General features: G+C 40.4%; 1 protein-coding gene across 1 annotated transcript in view; it reads right to left on the bottom strand.

The window, feature by feature from the left end:
• Positions 1 to 6923: 6923 nt before the first annotated feature.
• PDE3A (phosphodiesterase 3A) overlaps positions 6924 to 15897 on the bottom strand; it is a 264176-nt gene continuing 255202 nt past the window's right edge. The window contains exon 16 of the mRNA XM_065632929.1: positions 6924 to 15061. Within this exon, the coding sequence (XP_065489001.1) occupies positions 14817 to 15061 (245 nt within the window). The 3' untranslated portion in view covers positions 6924 to 14816. The remainder of the gene's footprint in view (positions 15062 to 15897) is intronic.

The following is a 15897-nucleotide window of genomic DNA, read 5'->3' on the forward strand; positions in this document are numbered from 1 at the left end:
AGTTGGGCTTTCACTGGACTTTCTTTATAGAGCCTTCTCTGATTTCTTTCTATGTGTAAATAATATCTTAACTGGAACTTCATCAAAACCAGCCTGGAGGTATTTTCCATTATAGAAAGTTTTCTTACACCTTCCAAAAGAGCATTACCATTCCTTTATGAGCTAATTATAGCATTTCCTCAGAAATGGTCATATTTATGTCCTCTACAATCCTTTTCCAGATGCTCAGAATAGATGAATACAAGATCCTCACTAAAACTCAGTGCATTCATCTGGCAGAGAAGAAAGTCTCATTCAGGTAGGGATTTAATAGTCTCCCAGGCCATGAATATCTCATGGGAAGGCAATGCAGTAGATCATCTACTACAATTTACTAACAAGAACTGGGACGAGGGAAAAGAATCACTACCAGTTTCGATACAGGACATGACACTTCTCGTGTGTCGCTTTTCAGTGTCTCCCACAGCAGAGGCCTTCCCAAGCACTATTAATGACCAAAAACTCATTGGAAATTTGCTAGACAATCAATCAGACAAGAAAGGTTTTGCTTTCCCATAGTCCTAAAAGGAATTGCTTACTTATATATCCATATTCGATAATTGAAACAAAGCCTTTAAAGCAGTTACAGGACAAAGAACCAGACTAAAGCTTGTTCCTCGAGATCTGTTTCTATTTTCTTTGCATTCCTACTTCATATTAGTTACAGGAAATTAGAAGCCAGACCACCTTCATTTCTAAAGCACAGGGTTAAACTAATTACATTTACAAAGCCTAGTCTAGACATAGTGAATAGCCATGACAAGAGTAATCTTGATTCATAGATGTATCAATACACTAAGAGCACAGCACACCTTTGTGGGGTGGTCTTTAAACCACCCAACAACAACAAATCTAGCTGCTTCTTTGTCAAGCGCAATTCATGAGCAAATGCTAATCTTGTAAATTCTCAAATAAAACCCCAATATTCAGAAGCATGAAACATTTTCCTTTGTAAAGCACATTTTTTAAAAACATATCCCAATAGACTTACTTAAATCACAAGGTCTTCCTTGCAAAGATGAACTTTACACTGAAATCTGAATACATGCATAACAGCTGCAAAGAAACATTGGTTTTATCTGATAGAAGGAAAAAAAAAAAGACTTTTAAAAAAAGGTCTAAATGGGATTTTGATATAGCATATAATCTTAAAATTTGAATTTAGATAATTTCTATGGTCTGACAGAGAACACATTCCCAAGCCTTAATACTGCATTGCAAAGCTACATAGAAACTCTCAGTAGAATGAGTCCTCAACTACCTCAACTGGCATTTGGCCAAATGCTCCTTTACTGTTTTATTTATGTTAGCACATAAATACTCCAACCCTGAGCTGCTCTGCTGTGCCTGGAACAACTTGGAGAGAGGGAGAGACGATCATGGCAGCAACTGCTTGTGGCCCAGACTCCTCGTGCTGCAATGGTCTCCTAAACCCCTGGAGAGCTCAGGGCAGGAACTAAGGTGCAGCAGACAAGACTGAGAGAGCTGGATAAACAGTAGGTAATACTTGCATTTGAAGGAGAGGAATTGAAACCATGTTGACAGAAGGTCATGAAGGAAATCTGCACAGAGCTCAGCAGAAACTGGAACAGATACAGACCTCTTGAATCCTTGTCCAGAGAGCAGGATGCTCCAGGCATCTCTCCATTCTGGAGTTTGGAAATGCAGCTGCCAGAATGAAGGCAGCTTAGAAAGCATGACAGCTTGGAAACAGCTGTTTCTTTCAAAGAAATGTCTCTGAGTAGTTAAACATAAATGTAATTAAACTCCTATAATTTATAAAAAATTGTATTTCTACTTGCTGTGATTCCTGGGTAAATCTGTAGTTTGGAGTCACTAACAAGCAGATACAGTGAAGATGTTTACAGAAATCCAGTTTCACTGCCTATATAATTTTAATTGCTTTAGCTGTACTCCTCTATTGCTATGGACACATTGTATCTTGAAATTAGTTTTCTTCTTCTTTTTGTTGCCAGTCCTAAGAAGACGCTTGTTAAGAACACGAACAAGTAGGAAACCCACTGTGGGAACAAACCTTGTGTACCTTTTCCATATCAAAGAACGAGAGACAAATAATACACTTCAGCTGTTAGAAGCACGTAGGGATTGCAGTGAAAAATTCAGGCTTGAGGATAGTACTTCCTTGCACAACTAAGGACTTCCAGATCTAGCCTCAAAGAACAGGTTTTTAAATCAAAGAATAGCAAAAGCAATAGAAAACTGTTCTTTTTTGGGCCAGCTAATGTGTTCTTGGAATATCCACAGGTTGATTTCAGGAGTCTCATTACGCTGAGGTGCTCATCAAATTATTCCTGACATTCAGATTGTCAGCCCCTGTCATGAGACCTCAGGAAGAAAAACCTTCAAAAATAGCAGTTGGAGTAAATTTAGCCTTTATTGCGCCCTGTACATAGAACAATTCCACCTTTTCTATGTATATTGTCTATGCTGGGTGCCTGAGGTAATGTATGGGAGCCTGCTCAATGTCTGTAGATAACCTTGAAAGCACCAGCAGAAGGTAACTGATCAGGCAAAAGCACGAGGACATTTTCCTTCCTGAATGATTAGTAAAAAACAAAACAAAACAAATTATGGACCCGGACAGGTTTTGACTCAAATTTTCAGGAGAAGTAACAATTATATTCATATTGCACCACACTTTGCAAACGTCCCAATGGGTCCTGTGAAACCCAGCTCCGAGGGGGTAAAACAAAAAGGAGAAATGAGAGATCCAGTGACACAACACTGCTCCTCAGGACAGGAACCATTTGTAACCATTAGAGCTTTGGGGAGAATTTTGATTTAGAAGAATGTAATAAAAGAAACTGGAATTTGTCCAGCCACTAGGGGTTAATACCATTAATCTTAATAAAATCCCATAGCACTTTCTGTAATGCAGATAAGTTCTTTGAACTAGGTTTAAGCCCAAAGATTTTGGCTAGAAATGTGGAAAGAGAAGGTGTAAAGAATTTAACAGTAGAGTTTATTATACAGAAGGTGATGAATTTGTAGAATATGATTGGCAAGCACAGTAATAAACAATTGACATGTGCAAAGGATTGTGAGGGGAAGTCATTTACCAGCAACAATGAAAGTCACTGTAAATGAAGCCAATGTGTAGATCAAACAGGAACCTTCTGCTTTGTATTTCCTGGCTGCGGACAAGCAGATGTTGTAGCAACCTTTTATCTATATCAGACTTCCAAAGAATTACAGTCCCATCTATGCTGGGTTATTTAGTGATTAAAGCTAGCAGTCTGGACTGGGCGTCACAGAAGCCATCAAAACCTTAGGTAGAACACGAAACTTGCACATTTTCTCTTGTGGCTCGTGAATTAAGGCAATGTTATCATCACCCTTTGGCTGTGAAGCTGTTCAGCAGAATTGCTGGCTTTGATGGTTTCCTTCTCGGCACGTCCGGGTTTTGGGATCCCGGTGTGGAGTGGTTAAAAATCTCCCTCAGATTGTGCAAGATGTCTACCCCAGTGCTGCAGACCCAGCAGCCAGTGTAGCACCTGGAAGTTACGCATCTGACTGTCAAAGTCATTTGCTCTTCTACCCCTATAGGAATCACTGATGATATCCGGAGAGCCCATGGTGGCATTGAGGGATAATGTCAATTTCCACTGGACTTAGGTGAGGTAATTACAGAAACATTAAAGAAAGCATTGCTAAACAGAATGCCAAGAGTTCTCTGAGATTTCTGTTTTTAGTGAAACACTTTAAGTGGTTTTAGGGAAGTGGATTTGCCTGGCCAGTTGAGAGCAATTTGAACACCTGGCAAACGCAAAATTTAATTGAGCTGCTACTGACCGTGCACCATGGCCTCCCTTTATGTTTTAGCAGAACCCCAGGAGAGTCATGCTCATGTGTGGTCTCATTAGCAGATTGACTGTTTCTGCTCTGTGCTTTATTGCTCATCTCTTCCCATGGGAACCTGTTTGAAGAGCTCCAGAGGGAGTTTGGTGATTTTCAAAGACAAGTGCATTTTTTTACCTTGGTAGCCCCTTCTCTTTGTGATGAGTACTGCAAGAAAAGAGGTTTTCTTCGTCACTCCAGTTGTATGCTTTTCTGTGGGCAGCTGTGAATCTCTGGATCAAATAATTCCATGCTTGGGAGTTATTAAGTGTTTGAGACAGACTAACTGCAGGCTTATGAGCAGTTCCCTTAGATCACGTACAACTGTATTTTACTGGCAATAATCCCAACTAATACCTTTCATAAGCACTGCCTGGTGCAAATTTCCTTACATTTTTTTTGCCATTCAGAATTTAAGCCAGAGAACAAATAAACTGGTGGGACTTCCAAACTGACAGCTAGATGTGTCGCTTTTCCATATCTTGAAATCTGTTCATTTTTAACCTACAGGAAAAGAGGTTTTGAATATGTAGTTGATCCAGATAATTCGTATGCAGCCATTTCAAATGAGTTGGCTGAAGAGCTCTCTAGAGCTTTGATGAAAGTAGGTAATAAAACTTAAAAAATGGGGAAAATTTAAGACAGCTGTAAGACATCTTTTTTAAAAATTAGAAACAGTGAGCAAAGAAAGTAGCTAGATGTCAATCCTAGCCCACATAACTAGCAAAATCTTTCACTGAAGAATGACAGTATACTTACCAATATAATTGCAAGAAAATTGATTTCACTTACCAATATCTCACTTTAAAAGATTACTTCTGTGATTAATAAGGAAAACACTGTTAACATAACACATTTCATTTTCTCTGGGAGCATTATTTACCCTGCATCACGATGGCTGAATAGTGCCACGTAATACAGACCACATTCAATCAGTATGGTCCATATTAACTGGGTTGAAAAGTACACAGATGACGGATGTTGAAATATTGGCCATCATTGCAGGAGGATGTTTATAACGAGGCCTTCCACGGATTGGCTGAGTCACACAGCATTTAACACGGGATTTATTAGTGATCTGAAATAAAGTGCAGAATTCTGGTGGTAAAAGTTGCAGATAATAGGATACCAATAAATGTGAGCATGGGTCACTAACACATACCAAGCAGGGCCAGCAGATAAAATGGTAATCAATATATAGCAGCTTTACTGGATTTGAATTAGAGCTTCAAGAAGCTACAGATCATTTGCAGTCTCATGCTTAAACTGAAAGCTGGGCACCAAAAGGAAATTTGTTCAGTAAAGGAAAAAAGAAACACAGCAAACAGGATACCACAGAATTATATTTATGTTGTACATTTGTCTTCACATTGCAACATCCACATTGTTCATTTTGTGACAAGTATTTCTAATAATTTTGAATACATATTTACTGTATAATACATTTTACCAAGAGGCACTTCCAGTAATTCTGGCAAAAAGGAGCTTCATTATAGTGTCTAACTTACAAAACAGTAAAAATAAATAATGTTTATCTAAAAGATTTTTTTCCTGTACAGAATCTATTTTGTACAAAACATTTATCAGCCATTAACTAAATCACTTAACAAATACTTGTGAAGAGAATATATTAGGTATTGCTACATGTATCAAGTGCAAGATACTAGTGAAAGGAAAAGAATTATTCTGTTTAAGAAAATCACCTAAAAATACAAGGCCTTGTTCCTGAAGTGTTTAAAAAGGAGAAGCTTGGTTACAACAATATTGACAATATATAAATATAAATTAATGTATGCAGTACTTAGTGAAAAGAACACTGTGTTAAAAACTGGTGTGTAGAAATCCTGAACAAGATGGCACTTTTCTGCATTGCCACTTTGGCTGGCAGTTATTTGTTAAAATATTGCTTCAAAAGAATTATAAAGGTACACAAAACCCTTTTCAAATAGAGTAATACAAAACTACATTCCTCCCCCTCCCCCCGCATCTTTTGAAGTGAAAAAACCAAGAGGGCTTAATTTTGAAGTACATGGGTGAACTGCGGAAACTTGCTACTAGAGCTGAGTCTGAGGCGCAGTGCCCAGAGGTCACAGGCCAGGAGGCAAACCTCTTAGGCTAGGATGTAAGGTGACCAAATTCCTCAGCGTTTTCTGAAGTAAAAAACTTCGGTTAGCCTTATGTGAATTTAAAAATACAAAACTTGTATGATTTGGCCCCAAAATCTGGTGAGGGGTCAAGTGCTTCAATTAGATCGACACATCCGAAATTTTTACTCAGAAAGGGTTTTGACATTGCTAGATTAATTTCTTGACTACTTTCAACAAAATGGGATTTTAAAAAATTTTAATCACATCTTGTATGCGATATACATACTTGCATATTGTCACCCAGATGGCCAAACTGTATTGGACAACAATTATTTTTGAAAGGTACTACTTCCACAACTGGAGGCAAAGATTTCTGTTGGAAAATGTCCTAGATGTTCTTCTATCAAAAGCGTTACAAACAAAAAAAAGAACTGCCATCTGTCAGTGAAAATATTAATCTGTTGAACAAACATAACCTACGGTATGAATCATGTCTTTTTAAAAAGTGAAATTAAATTACTCTCCATCATGCAAACGTCTTATATCAATTACTCAAGAAAAGATGACCAAACTTCAGAAAAGTAATGACCAAATGTATGCTGACATGGCTGAAATATTAAAAATAGAATCAACACCACATAGCAGTTATTAACGTTGTCTTTGATCTCTTAGAATACCATCTGCACGACTGTATTAAGGTTTACAAATATCTAAAAATGAAAATTTTGCATTCAAATACAGATTTTCATCATGTGTCAGAATCAGGCAGGAATTTTGAGAGGGAAAGATAGCTTTAAAAGGCGATGGGCTTTCTGCACTAAGCAGTATGCACACACAAGGTAAACCCCTCACTCTTTTGTCTCTGATCAGATTACAGAGATTACAGACCTTTTCTTTTCTTTTTTTTTTTCTTTTTTTTTGTGAAAGCAGGGAGGCATAACGACTAGGGCCAGCGGAGAAACAACAAAACTCACCAAAACCCCTCAATCTCCTTTAAATAAATATTTAAAATCAATGAGCAATTGCTAATTCACATTAATTGCTTGTGTTTGCTGTAGTAAAGGAAGACGGCGTCAAAAACCAGAGCATCTAATCCCACTGCTTTGGGGCTACCGTTGTGAGCAAACCACAGCGAGGGTATTGAGTGGGTGTACATTACTCTAAGGTATTTCTCTGGCTACTTTGAGAACAGCTCTCTGAAATTCAGCATTTGTTCTTTACCTCCTGCCAGTTCCTTCCTGGGACCCCAGGCCATTTGTAGGCCAACCATAGAAGCCCAGCTCCCTCTGTGAGCCTGAGGGCCACAGCACACGCTGTCTTTTCCTTATTTGATCTGATTTTTATGGGTTTTTTTTTTGAATCAGGACAAGAGAATTCAATCGTGAAGGGATACCTGGTCTGCAGCTGTGGCAAAGTCCTCTATACCTGCTCTTGTGCTTCCACACAGACAGAAAAAAGAAATATTTGGGTTTCCCCATCTAATTCACTGCTGGGACACATCACTTTCCACACCTGCAGATTTCAGCGGTGCTCCTTGGTGCGCATCCACGGCAGAACAAGTCTCACCTGTTGCCCCATGTCCACACCTCAGCCATACGGCAAGCACGGCTTCAGAAGTAAGAAAAACCTGGCACAGACTCGCCACCTGAAAAGCTCAGCTAAAATATATATTATCACTTTTTTTCCTCCTCTAGCACCAAGCAAAGTTTTCTTTAACGAGGGAGAATGAAACTACATCAGTCGAAAATTCTTCTTGGTTGACCATATCCTTGAGCTCGACAGACCACAGCCAAGGCCAGCTGGTTTTACCTGAACTCATCGCTTTCCAGAAGAATGGTTTTACATGTGCAAGCACTCGGGGAAATTTTTGCATACATGTCAAGTGACACTGGCAAGCTTTCAAACTGCCCAATGCTTATTGTTGTTTCGATTTTATCAAAGAAGTATTGTTAACTAGCTCGAGCTTTTGCCCCATTTTTGCCATTGTGAAAATGGACTCTCCAGAAATACACCCGCACTCTTGTGCCCACAGGCTCCTGAGGAGCTTGTATTGTCCCAGGAATTCAGGCAGGTGCTCAGGTGGGCGTCTGCATCCTACCGAGGAGGCGCGATGTATTTTTAATCAAGAGAACACCTGCCTGCCAGGAAAATCCCACTAATGGCCTCTGAATAAATCATAATTAGGATGTAAAAGGAGGATAACTCTCACACTGCTCCCTCCAACACTGGGATTCAATAACTACCACAGCAGGGGCTAAAACCCTGCTTTGATTTACCTCCAGAGGAATGTTGTTTTGCTAAATGTGATGGAATTCAAAGGAAGATTTATCATATTAAGTTGCTCTCAAAACTACTTGTGCTATTTCGCTCTAATTCAAAGTTTGGCTCCAATAATCAATATTTTTGCTAGCTCTTCCAATGATTGCTTAAAGCAGCTGTTACCTAATTTCAATTATTCCCCCATTTGTTCAAAAACATTTTTTTCAGGAGGCCTGGACATTCTTATTTGTTGATTCACCTAAAAATATGAAAAAAAAAATATTCCCTCACCCTAGCTAATGGGAACAATTATCTTTAATGCATTTTCACTAAAGCTGCAACATCAAACAGTAACTAAACCCCCAGAAACTCCATGGTTACTTCATTCTGGTGGGATTACATTTGATTTTGAAAGAAAAGGAAAATTAAGTGCGTTACATAAAGTCCGTTTCATGCTGGACTACAATTTGCCTTTCTCCTCCCTACGAATTGCCAGTTCAACTTCCTCCCTGTACGTCCACAACCCCATCAGCTTGAGGACTAATCGCAGCAGTGCTGTGCTGCTTGCTGAGGAACACCCAAGTTCTCGGGCCAGTGCCCAGGGCTGAGACTGGAAAGAGCGAGTGACCTTCTGTGCCTGTCCCCCAGCTGCAGCGCCTGCAGCAGACCCGGGGGAGGCACGTTCTCTGCTCCGGGCACGTGCCTTGATCTGATCTTCTGCCCATGATGCCGTGGGATGCTCACAAAATTCTCATACTCGTCCTTAAATTGAAAGCTTTCTTCCTTAAACGCGTAACGCTGGAATGCCTCGACCATAACAGTACTTGCAAAAGTAATAGCAAATATTATATGTTTTTATGAAGTACAGGTTTTCCAACAGTCAAAAACCTCGTCTTTCAGAGAAAGAAAAGCCATGTTCTGCCATTGCTGCCCTCCCAACCTATTGATCAATATGTCTATCAGATGGCTCAGCAATAGAAGGATCCACAGCACATCTGCGTGGCCTCTCTCACACTTGAATCAATTGGTGCATCTCCCCGGGGCATTTGCTGGTCAGGCACCTTGTGCGTTCTCTGGATTGCAGCCCCAGGCACAACTGGGTTTGCTGGGCTGCCCAGGCTCACACTGACTGGCACATCTGTGCCTACGGAAAGTCAGTGAGAGGGTGGGCTTGAACCTGCAACCATCAACAACAAAGCCCTCACCATCAGCAGCACAGGATCACATCAAGCAGACCAAGCAGGATGTGCCAGACAATTAATGAGACTTTGCACAAGTACTTCATTAACACCTGGGACCAAGCACAAACTTTTTGCTGCATCATACTTATGGCAAAATTTTCCAAAGTGCCTAAGGTTCATTTTGAAAACTGACGAAATTCTCTAAGATCCCAAGTCCCACTAAAAGCTGGTGGGGCTCAGGCTGCCAAGTATCCAAACTGCCAACTACCCAACACCTACTCAGCTCACAGCTCAGCAGCATGGGCACGGCACTGGGTGCAAATGTGCCCAGACAGGGGCACAGGCTGGGCAGCCCTCGTCAGCTGTGCCGCTGACTGATGCTCCGTTTGGCAAGATCCTTCCCTTCTCCACACTGTGTTCTACTTTCTGGGGCATTTCAGAAGGAAGAAAGAAAGATGGGGCCAGAATTTCAGAAAAAAAACCCCAAACAAACAACTGTATGTAAAAAGCAGATAGAAATTTAGGAGAACTTTCTAAAGAAAACAAATCATCTTAATGTCCTCCATGGAAAGCATAAAAAGGGAGTTGAGTACAGAATTTTCTTAGACGCCAAACTGTAATTATAGAAGTATCTATCTGAACCTTTACAGACTTCCTTCCAAATTCAGATGATCAGTATCCCCAGAACTTCTAACAGTAGTACACTAAGGGTAAAAGTCCCAAATGCATCTACTGAAAAGGTCCTAAGCAATTGCAATCTTGGATTTTAACTTGGTGAAGATGCAGAGAGACATTCACACACGTCAGGGTAAAAACTGATGAACAACTATCCTTGCATTGTTAACAAATACTTTCCCAAATTACACCTGCCCTGGGAACCATTCACTGCCAGAATGTGACCGATGCTATGAGCGCCAGCACCCTGCACAAGGTCACAGGGGAGGCCATGGGTGACACGCTGCCATTTCCTCGGCTTTCTGTAAAGGATTACACTCACACAGAAGGGCAGGTCAAAATGCTGCCAAGAGCACAGTAGAATCCCTTTTTCCTAGTAGATTTCTTGCAAATCACTTCTGATGCATGACTTGCAGCATCGCATCAAACACTGTCTTTCAACTGGAGGCAGCTGATTTTCAGAGATGAATGTCAACATGCTCTGTACTGTGGCTCAAAACATATCAAGAAACGCCAGACTCCCTCAAGAATTAGAGCATAAACAGTGAACTATGGCCCTTTGAACAAGGTGGAAATTATTACTTCTAGACATAGGCATCATTGGGTTCTTGGAAACCAGAGTCTCAGACTCGTCCCTAAAAGAAAAAGTAATAAAATAAGTAGTTTAGAGCTTTCACACTCTTTACTTCCATGTGTTCCTTCTGCAACACAAGCATAATGTAATGAGGAGCTATGCTCCATGGTAAACAGCATGCGACTATCAAGCAAACAGGAAATATGGGGACAAAATGGTTTATATGTGATTGCTACGTGATGGGCAGTGCTGTTCTCGCTACACTGGGAGCTGCAATCAGTCCAAAAAGTCTCCTGTTTGAGGGAACGGCAAACTTCTAGGCTAGAAGGGAACAGGATCAGCTGCCAAGCGACATTACAGTGGAGAAAACAGAAATCCAATTTGAAAAATATAGTTCAGTTCTTCTCTATTTTTAAAGAACTGAAAACTAAAACATGATTTATTATTTTTTTTTTTTACTGCAAAACACGGTTTAGATAGGGCTTGCTTTTTCTAATATTTAACAAATGTCTTTGCATACTGGATGTACCAGAAACCCATATCAACATTGTAAACATCCCACCTGAAAGCTGAGCACTTTGCTGATAGAACACAGTTCTTCCTCCCTTCATTTTTTTTTTCCCAAAATATTGCACAGGTTGTGGTTTATTTGGGGTTTGCAACACCAAAGGACTGCACAAAGTGGAAAACCATCAAGGTGTAGCCTCCAAAACGTTGCTGCAACTGCAGGTTAAAATGTTTTGTCTCCTTTGGACTAGAAACTATTACAAACCCCCCTAAAATATTGCCTGCTTCATTATCTACTAAAAAAACCCAAAGCAAAAAAAAAATGGTATTCACATATTTGATATAAATTCTCTCTAGTAGTTTTTTTTGGTGTTGTATTTAAGCCAGCCTGGGAAATTCCCTGATCATTGCTTGCCAAAAATGTACTTTGAAGACTGATTCATAAGGAGGGGACACCTGCAGAAACTGCATTCTGTTACTAAATATTTGGAGTGCCAAAAAGCCTCACCCCTTACCCAGTTACCCACTCCCAGCTACTTTAGCTTCTTCCCTGGTATTCCTTCCAGTTGGGATAAAATCAACAGTCATTCTGATTTTAAGCCTGTCAGCAATTCCTTCACTGGAAAAGACCTGAGTTAATCAAACTGCACCCACAATCAGGCTTGTGTAGCAATGCAGCACCAATTTGTGACAGCTGCATTGGCACTACAGAAAGCAAGCTTAACAAATTAAAAGCTGACACTCATTTTACCCAATGGCAACGAAAAATGATGACTAGGAAAAATATAATAATTCCATTTCAGCACATTTTTTACGATAATTTTTCTTGGTTCAGCCCTGTGCATGCCTGCTTAGAGGAATATGTGGAACTCCATTTGCAGGATTTGGCCTCATTTTTGAATGCCTCTTCGTAATTTTATCACCTGAGCACCCACTAACACACCCTGCAATAATTTATTTTCATTTTCTTCTAGCAAACGCAATATAGAAATCATGATAAAAAATCCAGTCCCAGTGATCATGCACTGAAAGTGGAGAAAAAAGTGCTTTGAGATGTGATATTTTAAATAATCTCTATAAGTTTAATTTTTAAAGGTCAGAATGAGGCATATTAAATTCTTCACATATTATAAGGTATGCATATCACTTGTACAAGAAAACCCCTAATGATTAATCAAAGTGGCTAAAGAGGTGTGAGAACAGTGCAAGCTGGAATTGGTGGAGACTAGCTGAGATCTTGAAGACATATTTTTTTCCTTTTGAATGAATTCTGCTATATCCTTTCCCTTTAAAACAGTAGTGCAATTTGGATCTTTGCTTTTGTGATTTCACTGAAAAACATTTACTAAATATTTCTGCTGATAAGAGCATTCAGAGCCATGCTCTGGAGTCACTCTGCCAAACAGCAAACACCTCTGCTGGTGAGAGTAGGATGGGATGATATCAGGCAAATGCAACCTCTGAGTAAGCAAAATCCTGGTTTCCAGCAAAAGCTCCTTCCAACAGAAATGCAAAGAAAAAAAGAAACTCTGAAGTGACAACACACATGCTGATTGGCTTTGAGAAAGAATGTTTTCCAACATTTTTGGGCAGGTATCAATAGGACCATGAAACATTGTGGATGCACAACAATAGTAAAAAGTGAGAGATGCAATGTCAGAAATTTAATATAGAAAGGACTTCTACAAACTCTTCCTTTCACAAGCATTTTCACTCACACAATCAATCCTCTTCTTGGCAAGGGGCTGCAGGATCAAAATATAAAAAGCATACGTAGTCAAACGATTTTTGAGAGATACTGAACTTTACATAATGACTTTTGTGGGAACAAAACTCTAAATTTTGTGGTACTGGTTTGTGCTGCCAGCCCCAAAGAGAATTAATATGTTAAAGACTCCTGTAGACCACTGGCTTCCCAGAAGGGTCTATACAAATTACTCAAGACTTCATTTGTTGGGTTTGGAAATGGCTACACTGTATAAAAATGTTTTTGTATTTATTTTTTAAAAAATTAGCTTTACAAAAAACTCTTGCCTTTTTTCTTTTTTTTTCTTAAAGATATCATTATCTACAGGAACCCATAAAAATTTTTCCATATTTACATCTAGATAGCTAATAATTGACAAATATAATATTGTGAAATAAAATATTGAAAGTGAATATCCAACCTTTTAAATAGACATTTGGCTCACAGCATAAACAACAGAGAAAACAAATAAACAGAAAAACAAAAGAAGACCTCTTCTTCTTACAGGCCCGATCTTTTCCTTTCTCTTAATAAAGAAAAAAGAAAAAAAAGTGTATTGGTGGGATCAAACACGCTGCTTCTGAAGAGAAGGCCAGCAACAAACTGCTCCCATCCAGCACCTCACACTGAAAACCCAAGTTCTCCGAAGCTCATGTGAGCAGTTGCTGAGACATAGGAGTGCCAGCCGATGCAGGACTGGCACCCGTCCCCCCCCCTGCTCCTAATGCACCATTTGCGGATGGGCACGGCTCCCACACTCCCCTTGTTTGCTCTCAGTAGATGGTGGTTTAGCTTCATTCTTAAATGATATATTTGGCCACTGATTCACCGAGGCATAAGGTTAGGGTAGGAAGGCGACCACGTGCCTCTAGTTTCCAAGCACACACAGACATTTGCTCTCTCCTCTCTCCTGCCCAAACACGCACCCTGCGCCACGCAGCCACTCACGCACTCGGAAGGACACAGAGGGCCAGGTCCATGCAAGGGGAACAGACCGGCATCACACACAGTCCCTTGTAACCCCTCTGGAAAATAAATTTCCTGGCACATCCCTTTCGCCAGCAGTCTGGGATGTGCTGAGGAGGAGGAGGAGGAAGAAGAAGAGGAAGAAGAGGAGGAGGAGCCCGTGCAGCCTGATGGGGCCAGGCCAGCAGCCCAGCCACCACAGCCCCTGCTGAAAGGCTGCTGCCTGCAGCTGGGGTGCAAACTGGGATTGGAGGGCTACAGGGAATGCAAAGATCCTCAGAATGGTCTCCTCTTCCCCTGTGGTCACAAATCCTCTAAAATTCAGGCCTTCTGTTTGCTGTTGTGTATCGGGACATGTGCTACAGCTAGTGTAATAAAAACTCCAACTATGCTATATCACGTTACATCCACTCACACTTGCAAACACCCCTTCACATACACACGTATATGTTGGCAGGATACATCAGCATTCATAAAAAGCTTTGGAACTTTTATCCCTCAGCATTAAGAGCAAAAGCTACTTAAACTGGTACCTTACTGTTAACTGCAAATGTGCTTTAGAAGCAGCATTTCCTTAGATAACTTTCTTCTGTAAATATCACAGTGACCATAATGTATCATTAAATGTATTTTGCTGAAGTGCGCAGCCAATAACCCTGGCTATATGTATATATTTATATAATTCCACCCACCCCTAAATTTTTTTGAAGAAAGTCTGTAAAAGCCGGTGTTGCAGTGTGAAAGCTTCCTTGAGCATAGGAGTTTAAACAATGTACCTCACCATAAAAAGGAAAGAGAAACAAATTAAACAGCTGTAGGCGCATTATCCCATACTTCTACAGTGTTGTGTCTAAATGCTGTGCTGGCTTGAGAAAGAGTCTGTGCACGAGTCAATTTGTCTTAAAATACTGCTGTGAATATTGTCATTGGTTCGGTTCTACAGTTGCGTTCTCCTCTTCATCCCTCTTGGGCTTCCCTTTCTCCTCCTCCTCTTCCCTGATGGCCTGGATTTGTTCTGAAGATTGGTGCAGCGTGGATTGCTCTGCGCCTTGCTTCTCTGTCCCAGCTAACCTCTCCTCCTCCTCAATTACTTTCTTCCACATTTTATGGTTCTGAAGCAGGTGCTGAGTGATCTGACAGTAGATTTTCCTCCTCTTGAACTTCTTTCCTGCAAAATACCATGTGACATTAATGTACTGTTTTCTGTGAGGGAAGAAGGAAAAGGGACTGAAGATGTAGGCAGCAGATGGAGTGTACTATGACATATAGGAACTGCACAAACAGATTTTTAAACCGACAAACTTAGAGAGTCTTAAAATTCAGAAAGCCATGCCTCTCCAGACCTCTGGGAAAGAAGCTCACACAGACACCTAGTGCTTGAATGATTATGCATAAAACACGTTGCTGAGTTGCTTATGTTCACTTCTTTATATCAAGTACTCAGAGGCTCTGATTGACCTACTCCATAACTCACCATTGAATTCTGTGGGCCCTCTCTCCCTGCCGCAAAGGATTGCTGCCAATTGCCCTAGAAAAAAAAATCCTGATTTTGTTCTCTCCACATTTTACCCCTGATCTGTGCTGTAGACAGATAATGAATGAGCAAGTATTAGTAATCAAAGGAGGGAACCTGTTCTTATGTTCCCTTTTCAAAGTCAGAGATTTAGTGCTCCACCATCTCAGTTGAGATGACCTTAAAACCTTTGCACAACATTGTTTCAGCAACAGAGTCTGACCACTGAAGAAGTAGCCATATAGCCAAATACTATCAGGAAGCTTCCTTGGTTTTGAAGTATTAGTGCTGTGCTGTTAACCTATAAAATGTTTCTGCCACTGGTAGTTCTCACGGCTCCCGACACAGCTGCACTAGAAGTTTTCTGCTGTCTGAAGCGTGCTTTTTTCTGTGTCAATACAGTCTGTCCAACGCAGATTGTTAACTCCTCAACAGTACAAAGCTTGACAATTTTCCCTGGTCATTAACAGTGGCAATGTCAGTCGCAGAAC

Source organism: Caloenas nicobarica, chromosome 1 (assembly GCF_036013445.1).
Source record: "Caloenas nicobarica isolate bCalNic1 chromosome 1, bCalNic1.hap1, whole genome shotgun sequence".
NCBI classification, from domain to species: Eukaryota; Metazoa; Chordata; class Aves; order Columbiformes; family Columbidae; genus Caloenas; species Caloenas nicobarica.